A 17,587-nucleotide genomic window follows, 5' to 3' on the forward strand; every position below is an offset into this window, starting at 1 on the left:
CTTGCTATCTATGAACTCTTGTGATTCCAAGTAGGACCTAATTGTTTCCACCTCCATGTTCATCTAAATTCATAAACAATAATATTAATCCACTTACTCTTTCTAACTGTAGCATCCCATCTGTCTATTTTCTTTATGCAGCAGCAACTTTTAGTCGCTTCCCAGGTTTGTTACAGACTGATCAGTCCCAGCAACAGCAATGTTACCTAATATAACAGTACAGTTATCTCTAGACAAATAATTTTCTAGGTAGGCATGGTCCATGCTTAAAAGTATATGCACATTAAATTATAACATTGATATGATGGTGCTGATTTAGCAATGTTTATTTAAATGTAAAAGCATGTTTAGAGTCATTTATATCTCAAACCAAGTATCCTTTTCTCATTCTCATTGAGTTCAAAACAATGGATTCCAATTTCAAGCCTAGCCCTTCTGAGGCACATCCTGAAACCATGGATTTTCTGTCTAGTGCTTGGTGCAATTTTGCAGTTCAAGCTCTTCAACCTGCAGAATTACAAGACAAATCCATTGTTCTTTTAGATAGCTCAATGAAGAAGTTTGAGAGTGACATCAAAGTTCCATTTACAGTGGGTTGAATTGAACTGAATTGAATATCAGAATGGTTTCTTTGTGTTTGTATTTTGTTACTTGTAAGAGCAATGAAATAAGATTTTTTTTTTTTTGTTCTCACAGAAAATGGACAAGAGCATTAAGATGGATGATCCAGATTTTCAGCGTCTTCCTCCTTGGAAATCCAATGATGTGAAGGTAATTAATAATGATCTGGTGCTGTAAGTACCATGGAATCAAAACAATTCTTTCGCTTCGATTGATCTGATTTCATTCAAATTGATTTTCAGTCCTGGATTTGGATGCAACAAGCAATGCATCCTGAATTGAACTACAGCAGCTGTTTTCGTAAAAAATGGGTAAGTCATACAAGCAAAGTTGGTTTTTAGCCATGGCAGAAAGTTATGAGAGAAATAATTAGCATAATTCTTCTTGCAGTTGCCTTGGAAGATAGTGCCAATTAAGACTGTTTCAATCAAGAAATGGTTGAGGGAGTTTAAGCAGAAGCGAAAGGAGGAAGACCGGTTACAGAAGGCTGAAGTGCATGCAGCAATATCAGTAGCTGGAATTGCTGCAGCACTGGCTGCAATTGCAGCTGAAAATTCAAAGAAGGATGATTCTGGCACAACAAAGGAGGCTGCAGTAGCCTCTGCAGCTACTTTGGTCGCGGCGCAATGTGCGCAAGTTGCAGAAGCAATGGGGGCAAAAAGAGAGCAACTTAGCAGTGTCATAGGCTCAGCCATGAGTGCTACAAGTACTAGTGACATCTTAACACTCACTGCTGCAGCTACAACATGTAAAAACAATCATCCTTTACTTACAAATAACTGAGAAAATTGATAAAATTTCACTTTTCCAATCTTCCATCTGTTCCAGCATTAAGAGGAGCTGCAACGCTCAAGGCAAGATCAGGGTGCAAGAACAGATTAAATGGCGGTGCGCCTATCCTGCCCATCGAAAACAACAATGATCTTAAATTCAACTTTGAGAAGTGTAGATCAGTACTAGCCAAAGGCACTGAACTTAGCATTGAATCACCTCATGGTACTTCATTTTTGACAAGATTATTAGACTTTTACAAGTTTTTGATTCTTGGCGAGTTAATATTCATGTATTCTGTTTGGTAACCAGGAAAATACATGTTGAGATCAGTTTCCATCACTATAAACAACCAGGCTAAGGTCAGAAGTTAATTCCATTCTGGTTTAAACATTCATATTAACAAATCCTGAAGAATCTAAATTTAATACTTATTTATTCCAACAGGTTATACTTAAACTGAGGAAGCTTAATCTGTTGAAAAGCAAGAAGGAGAGTAAGTTTCAATTTCACTTTTTGCCCTTTTTTTTTTCCTTTCCCTTTTGTTTGAAAAGATTAAAGTTTAAGTGTACTAATCAAGACTGATTTGTTTAGGTATCATACTCGACCTGCATGCAGAGCTGTATAAAGATGCAGAAGCAGAACAAGAGACTGATACATGTTATCTCATTGTATTGACTACTAATCTGGGTACAATTAAGCTAGACATGGCAGAAGATTATCAGCGTTACAAGATATGGGCGACAACGATCAGTCATATGCTTTTGCTCTCAACTAATATGACTAAATACCAACTTCAATTCTTCAAAAACTGAAGCTACTCCATGTACTTTGATGAGCTACATCAATTAGCATATTTATATTTCATTGTAGACTATGTAATTAACATCAACTATATTGCAGTTGTTGCTTAATACATGAATATATTGTTCTTACCGTCTTTAACAGGCGAATTTTGTCACCCCTGAATCATTGTTACAAATTACAATTAAACAGGTCTCTGAACTGTTCATTTTACAAAATGTGAACATGCAACAATAAGTCTGCATACTCCAAAGAAAAGAAAAATCCAGTATTGAGGTGTCATGAAAGCAACAGCAGCCTGAAATTATTGAAAGGATATGATAAGTAATATACAGGAGTCAAATCAAAATAATGAACCATTGTCATTGTGTTATTATTTTGTCGAAACCATGCTGCAGATGCATGTTACAAGATGGATGGAACTTACATTTTGATGCAATTGTGCTTGAGTTGATGATGAACATTTCCATTATATCCCATAGTAATTTGTCAGGCTTCTTAGAATATGAACTTGGAATTTTAGTTTTACAATATGCTCAATAGATTTATGAAACAAAGTTGCAGTATCAGCCTTTTCACAACCTGGAATGATCCTTCTCAGAGTAGAAAGATTTCTTTGTACAGAAAAGTTAGCAAATTTCACCTTCTTTCTCATTCTCAAGCACCCCATCTTCATTTTTTTGTTTCGATTATTCCTCAACAAGAAGCCGGCTCTTCTCATGGTAACTAAAGCAAAAAAATACAATGCAAATTCTGAGGCTTAAGATTCAGAGAAGCAAGGAGCCTATGCAGATGACTTACAATTCATTTACACCAATTTATAAACTGTTTCACTGTAAAGCTCATGATGGGGCAGATATGGAGCAATGGTTGTGGGGTTCTTTTTCAGTTGTCATATTGTGATTGTTTTCGCTTACATTTGTTTAAGAAATAGCTTTAAAACTTTCTGCTGCTCTTGAAAATATGACATAACACCATTTCTTAATATTATAGCCACTGATAATCTCCAAATATGGAAGATTTTTCAGGATCAAGACTGTTGAATGTCGTGGTGAGGGCCATGAAATTGTTTGTTTTATGGGTATATTTTAAGTAATTTTTGTCTCCTAATCTCATTTTTATTCATCCTAAAATGTTCCTTTACTTTTCTTCCTGTTCTCAGAAAGAGACTTGTTTAGTTTATTTCTGAATTTCTGATGGTCAGCCATTACTATCCAACAGCTCCAATATCATGGGCCAGAATGCGCTTTTCATGTCGATCCGGTATATGCTAGTTTACTAACTACCCCAAAGACTAGCATATTAGGTGATATTATCTACCCGGTTTTTAAAATCAAGACCTAGCCCATGTTTATTCGACATTTGGGAGTAACACCAGTCACTTTAGCAACAGTGCAGGCACCTAAATGTGAACCCATCAAGTTGTCTGCTTTCTCCCAGAATAATATGGAGCCTGCGTGTAGAACTGAAAAAGGGACTCTTTTTCGTACATGGGAGTGATCCTCAAAACATCTTTTTCCCATTGGTACCTAATTTGGCTGCAGGTGGGTCATTTTTCAGCTAGATAACAAGAAGGGCTTGACATTGTCCTTCAGGTTTTTATGTCATCTTTCTATAGTTTTCCAGGACTTGGCAGATCAGATGAATGGATAAGCCTCAAGTCTTTTCATTATGGGCAGTGCGAAACTGAAGAGGACCTCAATATGGTTAAGAGCTCAAAGATGTGGGCTAATAAGTCAGATAGGCCACCTTGCATCACCACTACTAGCGTTTCATGGAGGGATGACGACGCGCCAGGTAAGAGACAAATACTCTAACCCCCGTTCTCATCTCTTATATCAAGATAATAGAGAATTCTTATTCCTTTTTTTTTGTTGAGAAAATTTATTTTTTCTTTCTCATTTCAATTTTAATAAAAAATAATTAAATATTTATTAAAAATCAAAAGATATTTATAATAATTTAAAATTTTTAAATTAATTTAATATTTAAGATTTTGAAAGATTTAAGAAAGAGAATATTATCTCTGACCTCTATCCGTTTATAATTTTAAAGATTTTATCTATCTTCGTCCTCAATCCCATCTCTATTCCTATCAAGAAATGTATTCCCTATTCAAGAAAAGGTAGGTCAGGGATCCAATTTTGAGGATCGAATTCCCACCCCTTTTTTTTTTTGGCTTGAGTTCATTGTGCCGGTGGTGGTAGGTCAAAATGTGGATATGCATACATTGCTGCAATGCCGGTAGATTTTTTGATAAATTGATTCTGAGATATCCAGCAGTACGGAAAAAATGAAAGACTCATGGTCGAAGAACTTAACAAGATTCTACCTAAATCATGCCTTAATGATTCAGATGGAATGATTTTGCCTCCTTGGTAACATAACTACTATAAATTTTAGTTTGAATATACTACAAAAGCACATAAGGCTGCAAAAAGCAGGTTTAGATTGGATCAAGTCCAGTTCTAGTTGACAATAATGGATCATAAAGGACTAGCCACAATGCAGAGAAAGCTCAGCGAAAAAGTTTCCCTAGAGAAGGAAGATGACACCAAGAAATTACCCAATGCCCATATAGTGGAATACTCTGATTCAATAGTCTAGTTGATTGTTAAGACTGTATAAGAATTCACAAACTATATAATCAATTTTCAGTTAGTATCTTCAATGTATGTAGAATGTCAATACATACCCACCATATCCCGCGCTTTGTCAACATGAAATTCCTTAAGATTATTACATTTACCCCTCTTACATGATTTAATGTCTATGTCGAAATTTACCCAACATCACTTAAAATAACACACAAAATAACTCTGATATCCTGGTCCATTAGCTCAATCCTCTGTCAAAATATCGTTCGTTTCAGATACATAATTAATCATAATTTTGTTTTTTGTATTTACATTCCAAAACACGTTGTGATTGTTTAAAAATTCACTATATGTTTAACTATTTATATCTTATCATCCTCAAACAATGTGAGATACTCACACATACCTGTCATCTTTCTCATGTTCTGTCAATATAAAATTTACGTAAAGGTGTTACAATTATTCGACATAAATATCCTTCCCCTTGATTCTACTTTTATACGTATACATTCTTGAGATATATATATATACCCAAACTCATATTTATTGACTTTCAAAAACTCAAATATTTATTCATTTATTACATTTTATTGTTATTGTCAGGGGTAAAATTGTTATTTAAAAATTTTATTTAAACTCATATTTTAAGATTATCATTAAGTTTTCAAATGTTTATTTCAACTCTATAAACTTATATTTTTCAAGTTTAAAAACTGATTTCTCTCCCTCACCCACCCCCCCCCCCCCCCAAGTCTAAGGGTACAAAACTCTATTTTTTTGTCATATACATCACCCCCTCAAATTTCTAGAAAATTTTAATTGTACCCCTATTCTTCCTTTCTCCTTCTCTTCAATGATAATTCGTTGCCACCTGTCATCAGTCTACCCTCTCGCCTTCCTAGTTGCTCTCCCTTCTCTCTCTGACCGTCTTTATCTCCAAGGAAGAAGAAAGGTGTTTGTTTGAGACGTAGACTCGTCATCAAAGTCTTCATTAGACAAAGACCTTTCATCTTTGTCTCCGACAAAGATAACCAAAAAAAGAAGGTAGTGATCAACAACCAATGGCAACGAATCGTCGCTAAAGAGAAGGAGAAAGGAAGAATATGGGTGCAACTGAAATTTTCTAGAATTTTGAAGGGCAATTGTATATGAAAAAAATAGAGTTTTGCAACCCTAGACTTAGATTGTTGGGAGGGGTGAAGGTTAATTTTTAAACCTGAAAAATATGAGTTTAAAGGATAAAAATAAAAATCTAAAAATTTAGGGATAATCCTAAAATATATATTTAAATAAAATTTCTAAATAACTATTTTACCTTTGACAATAACAGTAAAATTTAACAAACAGATGAATATTTGGTTTTCAAAAATTAATTGTATGAGTTTAAGATTGCACTAAACCTTAGGTGGGAATAAGTCTTTTGGCCAAAAAAAAAATGACACCGACACATGAGAAATTTATACATATGTATAAAGTTGACAGCCATGGACTCAGCCTTTTTTGTCAGTCATATTCTGCTAGACAACAAGATTAGGGGAACTCAACAATGGTATAACATAGAATTTTTTATGGACTTCAAATGGGAATAACAAATTTAGTATAAGCTTATCAACAAAATAAAGAGGAAATTTAAAAGTAGAAAAACAAATTTACATTTAGCATTTAAGAGTAACAAATACAACTCAACAATCAGCTTAGAATTCAAAAATAATTTGGTCAGCAAGTCTCAAGATTAGATAACAAAATCCTACTGCATCAGATCAACTGTCACTGGCCGGTCAAAGTATAGACAACAACAGATGCCTGAAGATCTCGGTCCACCTTGAAGTGAGCATGGAAAAACCGTTGTAACTAGCATAACAAACACGATTTAGTTTGAAATGAAGAAAACGCTAAAAGTTGTGAGCGAACCAACAGAAAAGTGAAAGATGATTTAAAAAAAAACACTTGAGATACAAGTTTGAGCATGTACCTCTTTGTAAGAATATGAAATGAGTAGATCCCTCAGTAGTTTTTCCTCTGAACTAAACAGGACAACATGACTTGGTAGAGACCTATTTTTCGCAATTTCTGATGTAAAACCGACAGGGTCAATCAAGAATTGATCCGACTCATCTAGTTCCTTATCTTCTCTGTTGAACAAAACACCAAACCAACAACGATTAGAAGGCAATGGATATCAAGACTGTAGAAAATATAATCCAACCAGCAGGGCAGTATAAAGACCTTGGTGAACAGTCCAGAAACCGCATGGGCAGGTTGCAATGCAGCGTGGAGTAGTAAGGTGTGGCATGACAAGGCATTAGGAAAAGAACACTTTTCACTTTCTCATTCTGAGCTTCTTTAGAGAGATAGTTCATCACATCTTCAGCTCCTCTCTGCCACACATAATTTAAGGAATGCATCAGCCAAAAGGGAAAAATATTACAACAAATTTTGCATCAGATTTTCCATTTTCTGGTTTTGTTACTTAACCCAGTTAGTTACCTGATGAACCAAGCTCATATACATGGCCATTGGAATATTGGTAGCAAGCAAGAAGAAAATTGTAAATTGCGTTTTTGTAGGCCACTTGGAATGATCATGTAAAGAACTTTTCTTTTTGTTATCAGTTCTTTCCGTCTTGGCTAAATTATAACCAGAGAACATTAAAGCTAGGGGAAGCACAGGAAGGACAAACCTGCATTATAGCATAATTAAAGGATGTCATTTATGAACTAAAGCAAAGAAGCTGACGCTGCATTTTCATATCCTCACAAACTGAAACATTTTGAAATGGTATTCTTACCTGAATTCCTTATGACCTAGTAGACTGTAGATTGCAAGAACCCATACTATAAGACCACAAAGTTTCCAGTGTTTAGATTTCATGATGCCATAAAATGAAAATGGCATGAAAGTGAAGATCATGACTGGAAATCCACTGCTGAAGTACCAGTGCCACTTGTGAGTTCCATAATAATCTCCACCAGAAGAAAGAAAATTGAACTTCAGAAAATTAAGAGGCACTAAAATCCAGGAGCCATACATCAAGCGATCTAGTAAGCATGTAAGTCCAAGCATCACGGCCCTGATACCATATGTAAGAGTATAAGGAATCAAGATGAAATAACCATCTACACTCTGTAGAGTGTCTCATGAATGTGCACTGCTACAAGGACTCTGCACTATTCCTAGAAGTACAAAAGACAGATGCCCAACATAAAGTATGACATAGCTGTTTCCACTCATCATAATATAGCAAATTGTGAATAGCAATTTGATTGCAGGGGCATGATAGTAATGAGCAATAGTTACAGTCAGAGACCACTGCAAATATCAGCAGGAACTTTATCTTTTACTTCAATGACTTCTTATAATTAAGTAAATATGCAAATTGACAATATTCCATCATCCAAATTTTCTTGTAAATGGTGATTTATACAGAACATATTCAGAATCTTGAGTTACTGGCCTAGATTTGTTACAGATATGGAAAATAATCTACAGAGGACAGCCACAACTATACCTTCCAGAAAAAATTAGAAAGAAAATGATTCATTAAATTTTGTAAAGTTACAAACCTTAGTCACAATTGGTTGTTTGAATAATTTTATTTTAAGTAATCATCTATTACAAGCAATTCTGATGGATAAGAGAATCAAAATATTAAAAACAGAGTGAAATGAAAATTAATTATAATCTATACCCCTTAGTCCATACAAACAGAGGCATATGATATACAGAACTATAAATATGATAATCAAGCTCAGGACATGTGGAATAGATAAGAGAAACAAAAAGTTAAAAACAATTACATCAGGGAGCAATAAATTAATACCTACCCAATTGGGAGCACCTCTAGAAAAACAAATCTAAGTCTATCACGTGTAACAAGTAACTCAAGAAGGCCAACATACAACCATATAATAGCACTTGTTGGTCGAATGGCACAAGCTAATGCTGCCACTGCCAATCCCCACTTCCTTGAAACAGGGTGAACTTTGCCAGCAGAAACTCTCATGCAAGGCCAATAGTATAGGCCTGCAAGGGTAAGAACAGTCTCCAAACTATTTGATAATGTGCGGTTGAAACAGTAAAACATGAACCAATTTGTCAATTGACAAAACAACTGCAGAAGAGTTAAGTACATCAACTACAACCAGCAGCACGATGGACAATGCAATGCCTTTTGTTTTAACAAAAATGCAAAGTTCAAGTAGGAAATGAAAGAATAACATTAAATTAAGAAAACTAAAGTTCACTCTACTAAGAACACATAAAAGAAGGATACTGCCCATTTTGCAACATGACCACCAAAGAGGACATGAGAAAGTTTATACACGTATAGATCACCAACTGCAGAAAACACAGACTGCAGCAGCCGTGGAGCCTTTATCTACAAAGCATAGAAGAAAAGATATAAGTGTGTCTTTGAACAACAAAAATAAAAAGCACTACTTTCATCCACCAGTAATTTGAAATCATGAGTGGATGCAACATAGCCAAAATGAAGGGACTAGTACATTCCTATTGCAAACAGATGACTGCATATAAAAGCATTTCATTTTGATGATTTTCTAAACCATAATTTCTCAATAACAAAAAATAAAAAAAAAACTTATGCCAGCAGGAAAACTGAACCCACTATTTATACTTTGAAACCTACTACAGTTGTAGAATCCAGTCCCATCCTATATTCAAGATTGAGTGAACCAAGAAAATTAAGAAAATTAAACAAGCATGAATAGTCATACAAAATAATATGATGAGTTCCACTTATGGCTAAAAAGGATCAAGTTGTCACTAATATGAGCAACTGCTCGCTCAGTGAACCAATGCCCTGCATTGTTCGCACAAAAATAAGAACATACTTATTAATCAAAGACTTAGCCATGAAACTCTCTCAACCATTGCTATAACAAAAATTATTCATGCTCTAAAATAAATCATCCCATTTCACTTCCTTCAGGGTCATTCAACAAATACTTAGATGTAGAGACACAATGAACCAGTGAATGAGGACTTCCTTATCTTAGCCCAAAAACCATTAATCTCATCGAAAGGTTCTCAGAACCAATATGAATACATCAAAGTATGGTAGAACTTCCATGCACTCTGTTACAATTACCAATACTGTATACAAACAAATACATATTACTTTATTTACCATGACCAATGGAGTATCAAGATGCAGCAGAGCAAGAATTTTGTAAAGGAGAGCAAACAGCATTGGATGCAAATAACTTCGAATCCCCTTCTTCCACTCCCATGTCAAATGACCATACCTGTCATTTTGATCAGTCCAAACACAAAACATTTACCACCATTGTACTGAAAAAATACTTTCACTTCAAAAAAGATTTCACTACATATTTCTGGCCTGATCAATAATAAACAATATGAAACAGCAATAACAGAAACCCAATACGTAAATTCTTCTAAACAGAAATTCAGCACAGATACATTTGCAATTTCCATTTAGTAACCATTCTAAAGGCACTTTGAAAGCAATTCCACGCCTTTCAAATTAAATACTGCAAAACTTAAACAGAAAATAGCAATTCTTTTCCAAACAGAAATTCAACACATACCCATTGGCAGTTTCCTATTAGTAAACATCTTAAACGCACTTCAACAGCTTTCAAATAAAAAATTACGCAGAAATTTGCATTTTCTTAAACATATATTTATCATAGACCCACTTGCAGGTTCTTACGAACAAACATTTTGAGAGAACTTCCTCAGCTTTCAAAATCAAAATCTGCAACAACTACAGACCCTAAAAAAGTCTAAACAATTTTCCAGTTTATAACCTTTTTTAGGCATTTCCACTACTTCCAAAATCAAACTCTGCAAACAATTTTACCTCATAAAAATGCTAATCACTAAGAAACAAAAACAACACATACCCTTTACCAAAACTATTCTAAACAGAAACATGAAAACAGTCCCATTTGCAAGTTTCTTACTAATATTCATTCTGAAAGCACTTTCCCTGCTTCCAAAATCACAAAAATTACAAACCCTCTAAACATACCAGCAAAACATAATTATTTAGTAAAGATTTACCCAAAAACCATGCGATGGGCGACTTCAAGGGCTTGCCAGTGCTCATCCGGATTGAAATAAGTTTGAATCAACAAAGCATTCACAATTCTCAAAGCCAAACAAACAGCAAAGACTCTTTTTTCTGAAGCGAATAAAACAGAGCTTGAAGATTCGGTTTCGGCTTCTTCATCGGAAGGGTTGACAGGATGTGTATTAACACGTCTTCGTCTCATCGTGTTGGGACGGACTGAACTTTGAGTTCAGTCCCTAATCCGGTGACATTCGGGATGCTATTATTACTAAATCCACAATTTCCCTCGGGTTTTATAAAATTACAGTAATCCTATTGAAGTTTCTGAAATAACAAAAACATCCCTGTCGTTAGTTAGTAAACCGTTAACTTATACCGTCAACATAAATGGTAAAAGGTTAATTATGTCAATATCTATCATCAACTTCCATTGAATAACAAAATTTTCGTTTAGTTTAAATACGGACACCTTATAAATATCTTATCATTAGGGGTACCCCCAAAACAATATTGTTACATGAAATGCCACTTTTACCCCAAAATAACCAGAATGGACACTATTATTTTAGGTATAATGATATTTCACAAGTATTATTAAATTTGTCATCAAATAAAAAAATAATAAATATTGAGTTCACTTGACCCCTAATATATGATTAACTAACAAAAATCCCCTTTTTAGTTAAATTAGATGCTATAATAATGGTGTAATCTAGTTAAGAAGTATTTAACTCATGATCAGTTTAATTACCCTAAGACAAGTTTAAACTTGAAACCATTGAGCTAATAAAATTTCAGTTTTAGCTCGAGCTTAAGACAAAAATGACTAATTCAAACTCGACTTAAAAATTACATTTAAACTATAATTTTATAAAAAATTATATATAAACCTTCTAATTTATATATTTATCAATTGATCAATACATATATAGTCATTAGGTAACACTTTAGGGTTGTAAAGGTAAAATTAAATTTTTCTGGAACCGTGAGTTTACAAGTTCCCCTAAGCCAATTAATAACAAACTTAAACTCAATTCGTGAACCCAACTCGAGGTGCTTGAACTTGACTCAACAATTAAAAGTAATGGAACTTTCTTTTATTTTTTGGTTATTTAGTAAATAGATTTCAAGTCACATTTTTTAGAAATAAAGGAAGTATTTGATTGTATTAAAATTTAATTTGAATTTTCTACTCAATATCATAGCCCAATCTTAATTAAATTAGGGAATGAAGCTTATTTAGCAAATGGGTGGGGAAATTTAGAACCTTCTCTTTGAAACCCTAATTCAATGAAAAATGGACTTAAAAATTAGCCCCATAAATGAAAATGAAGACAACCAAGCAAGCCCAATGGGCTTAAAAATGAATAGTTCAAAAATCAGGCCTTAGATCTAGGGTTAAACTTGGATCCGAATCAAGTCAACTTAATTTAGCTTGATGTTCAACTTTATTTGAGTCTAATTTGAGCGAGTTTCATCTTGATAGGTCAACTCAAATTTAATTCATATCCCACTAATGATACTATCTATCTCACCAATGAGATCATTTATTTTACTGGTGACTTTCCAACAACATCATATAAATTCCAAGGAATGAAATATAATATTTATAATTATAATTTTGAAATTATTTTAATTTATTAGGACTTATGACAAAGGTTATTTGGTTCTTACATGACATTACTTAAAATGAGGGTTAAATTTGATTTAAACCGAGCTAAAATATAGCTAAGTTTGAGACCAATTCAAATAAATAAAAAATGTTTGAAACCGGTTTGAGATTGATGAGTTGAAATTTAAACTCAATTTAAAAATAATTTAACTTTTGATTTAATCCAAATCCGCTTAAATTTGAATGTTCATAATTTTGCTTTTTCATGAAAACGTGCTAATCCTTGGCTCAAGGAGCTCTGCCCAAATCGATTTGAATTTGAGCTCAAACAACTCAGATCAAATCAAGCCATACACAACCCTTTTAAGTCCATAATGGCGGTCCAAAAGGCCCAATCTGTAGGAGGTACAAACAAATCTTCTACATTTTTTTTACACGCATTATTCACAAATATATATACATTCATTATATGATTGAATAATTTTAAATTAAAGATATTATTACTTTTTTTTTAAATGATTTTACAATCCAACATGAATCAATCTGGGCATAAAGTTACTGTAGGGAAAGAAAGCAAAATTTTTATATTGTGAAAATGAGATCCAGAATCTGAATATAGAACTTAAAGTAGCAAAAAAAATAATAATAATAAATTTATGGGATCTGATGTTCATAGGATATCTAAATTGGTGGGCTAGATTCTTAACCAAAAAAACTACTTCAAATGATTTGAAACTTCCAAATTTATATGAAATTAGGTTTAGAACAACTCTATCGAATTATTTTACCTTCTTCGATCAACTTGTACTATATATACCATTTTTTTCATCTGTTTGATCATCAGAACGATGAGTTGCTTTCAAAATGAATGCATGTTTAATACATTTTTATAGTAAAACATATACATAACATGATAGGTATGTTTTATCAAAAATATTCTCATCTATGCAATGATTATATATACTTAGAGTGAGAGATGGGTGTATAAGTTTGAAAATTATACACTATTTCAAATACGACTCATTGTTATCCTTACTTTCGAAACCAGCATTTTAATTTAATCCCATAATTAATGTTGATTGAATTTAAATATAAATAAATAATAAAGATTATGTCGACATTTTATATAATCTTAAATACGTTGTATTATAAAATTTAATATAATCCGATCAAATTTGGTACCGAAAAAAAAAAAAACCCCTTTGGTGAAATAGATGTGATTTTTCATCTACACCCCATAACATTTATATTTTTTCTTCACCCACTCAATTATCATAATGTCAAGTTGCTTTCAAAACCAATTACATATTTAATACATTTCTCATACCCATTAATAAAAATATTGCGATGTGTATTTTTCATTGAAGACTTTTCTGCCTCTCATATAAGATGAGTATGATATGATGTTTCATCGAAAACTTGTTTTTCTTGCATATAAACCTAACATATGAGCATGCATAGAAGTTTGATAGATGTTATACGCCTGATTCAAACTCAATCGATTGCCATCCCTCTTTGAACCCTAAATTTCGAATTAATTCCACTTCAAGTAGGATAAAATTGATTATATAGAACACAATCCCTGTCCAACCCAAAACAAATAAAGAAATATCAAGGACAATCACATTAAGTAGTGGAAAGGTGGTCCCGTAAGTAATTTGAATGACAAAAAGTGTGGACACTCAAACAATGAAGAGGCAATAGATTCGAAACTACTAGTAGCGTGGTGTATCAGCCTTGAAGGAGTGGTCCAATTAAGATAAAGGTTTCAACCCAAAAAAATATATATTGGGAAGGTGTCACAAGTAGCACAAAGACAAAACCCACTCCACACAACAACTCCCCATGGCCTTAATAACATCAGCCATTAATGTTGAGTCCCTCAACTATTTAATGCCACAGCCTGTAACCATAATGACCTTACTTGGCATTTCCTGCTAAATTGCATGAAAATTATGTAAGTCATAATCAATGGGCAGTAACCACCATTTCAAATTCAATTCTGGTTCATCTTTTCAGTCAAAAACTGATAGATACCATATTAAATGACCCTCATTTAACTCCAATGGCACATTCAATTCATTAGATTTTAAAATAAGGCTGTCAAAATCTTCTGTTTGGGGCCTAAATTTATTGCCTCCTCTTATCAAATTTGACCATTGATTCAACTCAAGCTTTATGTTCTTGAAACATAGATATCATCGTATTGATGTTTAAGACCAGAAACAAACTATGGCCAAGAATTTGGAAAATCTTAATTAAGCAACAGAGAGATTGATGTTATTGATGTTTAAAGGCAAAATAAAAATGGCATGAAGAAGACAAAAGGAAGAAGACAATTATAAAGAATAATGAAATTTTGAGCAAATGAGAATGCAACAACTATGTATAGCTTTCATTTTTTTTCCTCTTTCTTTTTGTTCTTCTACACATCATTCAATTCTGCCTTGCACAATGGAGAAATTATAACACAAGTTTTCCTGGAAAATGAATCCAAGAAAATAAACAAGTAAAGAAACTAAATATTTGGTGTAAAAGATGAATGAACAACCTTGTTTTGTTTCCCCAACAGCCAATGTAGAGTCCTCCTTGCAAATGATGGTGTCTTTGCCTGCAAATCCACACTGCCACCGCTTTGATTTTCCTCATCGCCTCGACTAAATTCACTTCCTCCAGTTTCCCATCTAGCAATGCCAATCTCAGAAGCAGTCCTCCTAGCACCAGCATTTGCATTCTTTGATTTCATATCCCCAACTCGACCTAATTCACTTCCTCCAGTTTCCCATCTAGCAATGCCAATCTCTGAAGCAGTCCTCCTAGCACCGGCATTTGCATTCTTCAATTTCATATCCCCAGCAACATTTCTAGTCACTGGAAACCGGAATGAGAAAGCCCTTCTTGACGGGTCTTCTGGTAAAATCTGCTTCTCCTTCTTACCTCGAAGCCATATTTTCGAGATAGAGAAGCTATCCCTGTTCCTTCTGCTCCTCCCAACAGCATTCTCCTTGCTAGAACTAATACTAGCACCAAAATTAGTTTCAAGGCCTTTAAAATTGTCGAAGCCACTGAATTCTCTTCTCGATTCACAATCACATTCAGACATAGCTGGCCTGTAACCCAGTGGCAAAGAAGGTTTCTTGCTAGCCTGTTTTTTCATGGGGGTTCTGATTGGCACTTGCAATGAAGAATTCTCATCCATTACATACTCAAAAGACCCCATGGAAAAGCACCTTCTGGCATCAATATTATTAGTACTACTAGTTTCAGCAGCATCCACATTTCTGAACTTTCCCAGTTTAACAGGCACAACTTTTTCCCCTGAATCTACAACAACTGTTGCAGGTGGTGAGGGAATTCCATTTCCATCTTCTTTTGTTAAAATTTCACAAGATTTTTGAGTATAATCAATGTGAGATGATCCAAATTCACTGTCTCCACAACGGCCAAGATGGGAACTTGATCTAAGAATTGAACTTGTTCTGCCTAGATTAGCACTTTCTCTATCAGCAACAATCTCTCTAGAGCTCTCACTCCCAGATTCAAGAATAAGAACAACAGGAGAACAACTATTGTTTGGAGAGAAATCAGGGAGCAAACTGGCTCTGCATAAAGGGCAGGTAGAGTGAGACAATAGCCATGTGTCTATACACTCCATGTGAAAGGCATGGCTACATTTTGGTAACAATCTGAGCTTATCTTCAGGCTCAAATTCACACAAGCAAACAGCACAATCAAAAGGGTCCTTGAGTCCAATAATGGCTTTGTAATAGAACACAGGCAAAGTGTCTATAAAAGACTGGTCAACTCCACCATCATGAAGGTGAAAGAGTTGTTGTAATTGCCCTTGAAGAGAAGTTACAGTATCTAAATCTTCAGGTTCTCTACCGGGAGGCCTCAAAAGAAACCTAACTAAAAGGTGAAGCAAACCAGAAATGAAGAAAATCACAGCTAGAATTATAATGGTAAGCAAAATACTAGGACTGACCTTATTGTTAAAATTGAAACCATCATTAACATCTTGTGGAGGAGAAGGTGATGGTGGCGGCTGAGGAATAAAAGATGGTTGCAATGAAGGAGAAAGAATCAAGTTTTCCTTGATTTCAAGGTGAAACCGACCCATTTTTTGTAAACAAAAGTTGCAGAAAACTCACCAAGATTGAAACTTTACTGTAAATTCAAATGCTTTCAAGAACCCCATTTGGTGCTACAAACAAAATCCCACCCCAAAACCAGTTTCAAGTTTAGAACTGTATTTGGGTGTGCAAAATAAAATACAAAAGCAGGAATTTTGAAAATAAAAATCCAATTTTTTTTGTAAATGGAAACTGCAAGTCAAATGCACAAAGATACACAGAGAGTGAGAGACAGAGGATTGATTGTGAATTGAAAAGGTATGTGTTAAAAATGGGATGAGAATCTGAGCTTTTACAAACAACCAATAAATCCGCCAAACAGTACGAAAAGAAAATTTTAAACTCCCATTAAGCTACTAACAAAAATTAAAATTTTAAGCACCCAAAACTCCAGTCATCAACACAGCGAAAAAAGAAAACATTTTTGTAAAACACTTTCTCTTATCTTGTGGGTTGACTTTGAAAAAGAACTCACCATTTGCATCAACTCCAAGGCACCATTAATGTCCCCAAGAGCAATAAAAAACATAAGATGCAAATCCTGAAGCTCACTCAAAATCTTGATTTAAAGTTAGTTTTTCCTCTAATAAAATTCCCCTTTTCAGGTCTTTATATGGTATATTTCAGCAGAAATGTACAATGAATCACAGTTTGAAGCTGAAGTGCAAAGACAAAAGAGAGATGAATGTTACAAAGCAAAGAGCTTTGGAATAATTGGAAAGAGTTTGAAGAAGATTAAGAAAAAGGCAGGCAAATTATACGGAGCTCTTTCTGGCTATTCAATAGACAATTGGTTAATGGGAAGTTTACTGGACCCCATAGCCTAGATGATCGCACACGCTTCTTTTGGAACCATTTCTTCTTAAAGAATTCTCCATGTGCTTTTTGTGCTGTGTGATGTCTTTTTTTTTTTTTTTTTAAATAACAAAATAATAATAATAATAATAATTAAGAGTTTTCGGAAAATATTTGTTTATTATTTTTCAAA

General features: G+C 33.9%; 4 protein-coding genes across 4 annotated transcripts; 1 reads left to right on the forward strand and 3 right to left on the reverse strand.

The window, feature by feature from the left end:
• The first annotated feature begins 342 nt into the window (after positions 1–342).
• Positions 343–2,338, forward strand: LOC123195258 (VAN3-binding protein-like). Its single transcript, XM_044608916.1, has 8 exons — positions 343–590; positions 697–771; positions 864–932; positions 1,012–1,369; positions 1,450–1,617; positions 1,705–1,754; positions 1,840–1,888; positions 1,987–2,338. The coding sequence occupies exons 1-8, from the start codon at positions 408–410 to the stop codon at positions 2,205–2,207; spliced, it is 1,173 nt and encodes a 390-aa protein (XP_044464851.1). The 5' UTR covers positions 343–407; the 3' UTR covers positions 2,208–2,338.
• A 327-nt stretch (positions 2,339–2,665) lies between these two features.
• Positions 2,666–3,065, reverse strand: LOC123194031. The gene has a single exon (XM_044607144.1). The coding sequence runs from the start codon at positions 2,915–2,917 to the stop codon at positions 2,666–2,668; it is 252 nt and encodes an 83-aa protein (XP_044463079.1). The 5' UTR covers positions 2,918–3,065.
• A 3,275-nt stretch (positions 3,066–6,340) lies between these two features.
• Positions 6,341–11,104, reverse strand: LOC123194057 (mannosyltransferase APTG1). The gene is made up of 9 exons (XM_044607186.1): positions 10,845–11,104; positions 9,943–10,060; positions 9,067–9,171; positions 8,618–8,904; positions 7,582–7,863; positions 7,281–7,473; positions 7,020–7,171; positions 6,766–6,925; positions 6,341–6,644 (listed from the first exon to the last, which is right to left on the reverse strand). The coding sequence occupies exons 1-9, from the start codon at positions 11,054–11,056 to the stop codon at positions 6,561–6,563; spliced, it is 1,593 nt and encodes a 530-aa protein (XP_044463121.1). The 5' UTR covers positions 11,057–11,104; the 3' UTR covers positions 6,341–6,560.
• A 3,736-nt stretch (positions 11,105–14,840) lies between these two features.
• On the reverse strand, positions 14,841–17,372 carry LOC123194017 (putative RING-H2 finger protein ATL49). Its single transcript, XM_044607121.1, has one exon. It carries the CDS (start codon positions 16,584–16,586, stop codon positions 14,985–14,987), a length of 1,602 nt encoding a protein of 533 aa, XP_044463056.1. The 5' UTR covers positions 16,587–17,372; the 3' UTR covers positions 14,841–14,984.
• Between the last annotated feature and the right edge of the window lie 215 nt (positions 17,373–17,587).

This window comes from Mangifera indica, chromosome 13 (assembly GCF_011075055.1).
Source record: "Mangifera indica cultivar Alphonso chromosome 13, CATAS_Mindica_2.1, whole genome shotgun sequence".
Classification (NCBI taxonomy): domain Eukaryota; kingdom Viridiplantae; phylum Streptophyta; class Magnoliopsida; order Sapindales; family Anacardiaceae; genus Mangifera; species Mangifera indica.

What these genes read in the sequence shown, in the direction of transcription:
- LOC123195258 (XM_044608916.1), top strand. Translation starts at nt 408, where the DNA reads ATGGATTCCAATTTCAAGCCTAGCCCTTCTGAGGCACATCCTGAAACC. An exon ending in GGAAATCCAATGATGTGAAG is followed by an intron (nt 772 to 863) that starts GTAATTAATAAT and finishes ATTGATTTTCAG; the next exon opens with TCCTGGATTTGGATGCAACA. An exon ending in CTATAAACAACCAGGCTAAG is followed by an intron (nt 1,755 to 1,839) that starts GTCAGAAGTTAA and finishes TTATTCCAACAG; the next exon opens with GTTATACTTAAACTGAGGAA.
- LOC123194031 (XM_044607144.1), bottom strand. Translation starts at nt 2,917, where the DNA reads ATGAGAAGAGCCGGCTTCTTGTTGAGGAATAATCGAAACAAAAAAATG.
- LOC123194057 (XM_044607186.1), bottom strand. Translation starts at nt 11,056, where the DNA reads ATGAGACGAAGACGTGTTAATACACATCCTGTCAACCCTTCCGATGAA. An exon ending in TTGATACTCCATTGGTCATG is followed by an intron (nt 9,172 to 9,942) that starts GTAAATAAAGTA and finishes TATGCTTTGTAG; the next exon opens with ATAAAGGCTCCACGGCTGCT. An exon ending in TTTCATATTCTTACAAAGAG is followed by an intron (nt 6,645 to 6,765) that starts GTACATGCTCAA and finishes TTGTTATGCTAG; the next exon opens with TTACAACGGTTTTTCCATGC.
- LOC123194017 (XM_044607121.1), bottom strand. Translation starts at nt 16,586, where the DNA reads ATGGGTCGGTTTCACCTTGAAATCAAGGAAAACTTGATTCTTTCTCCT.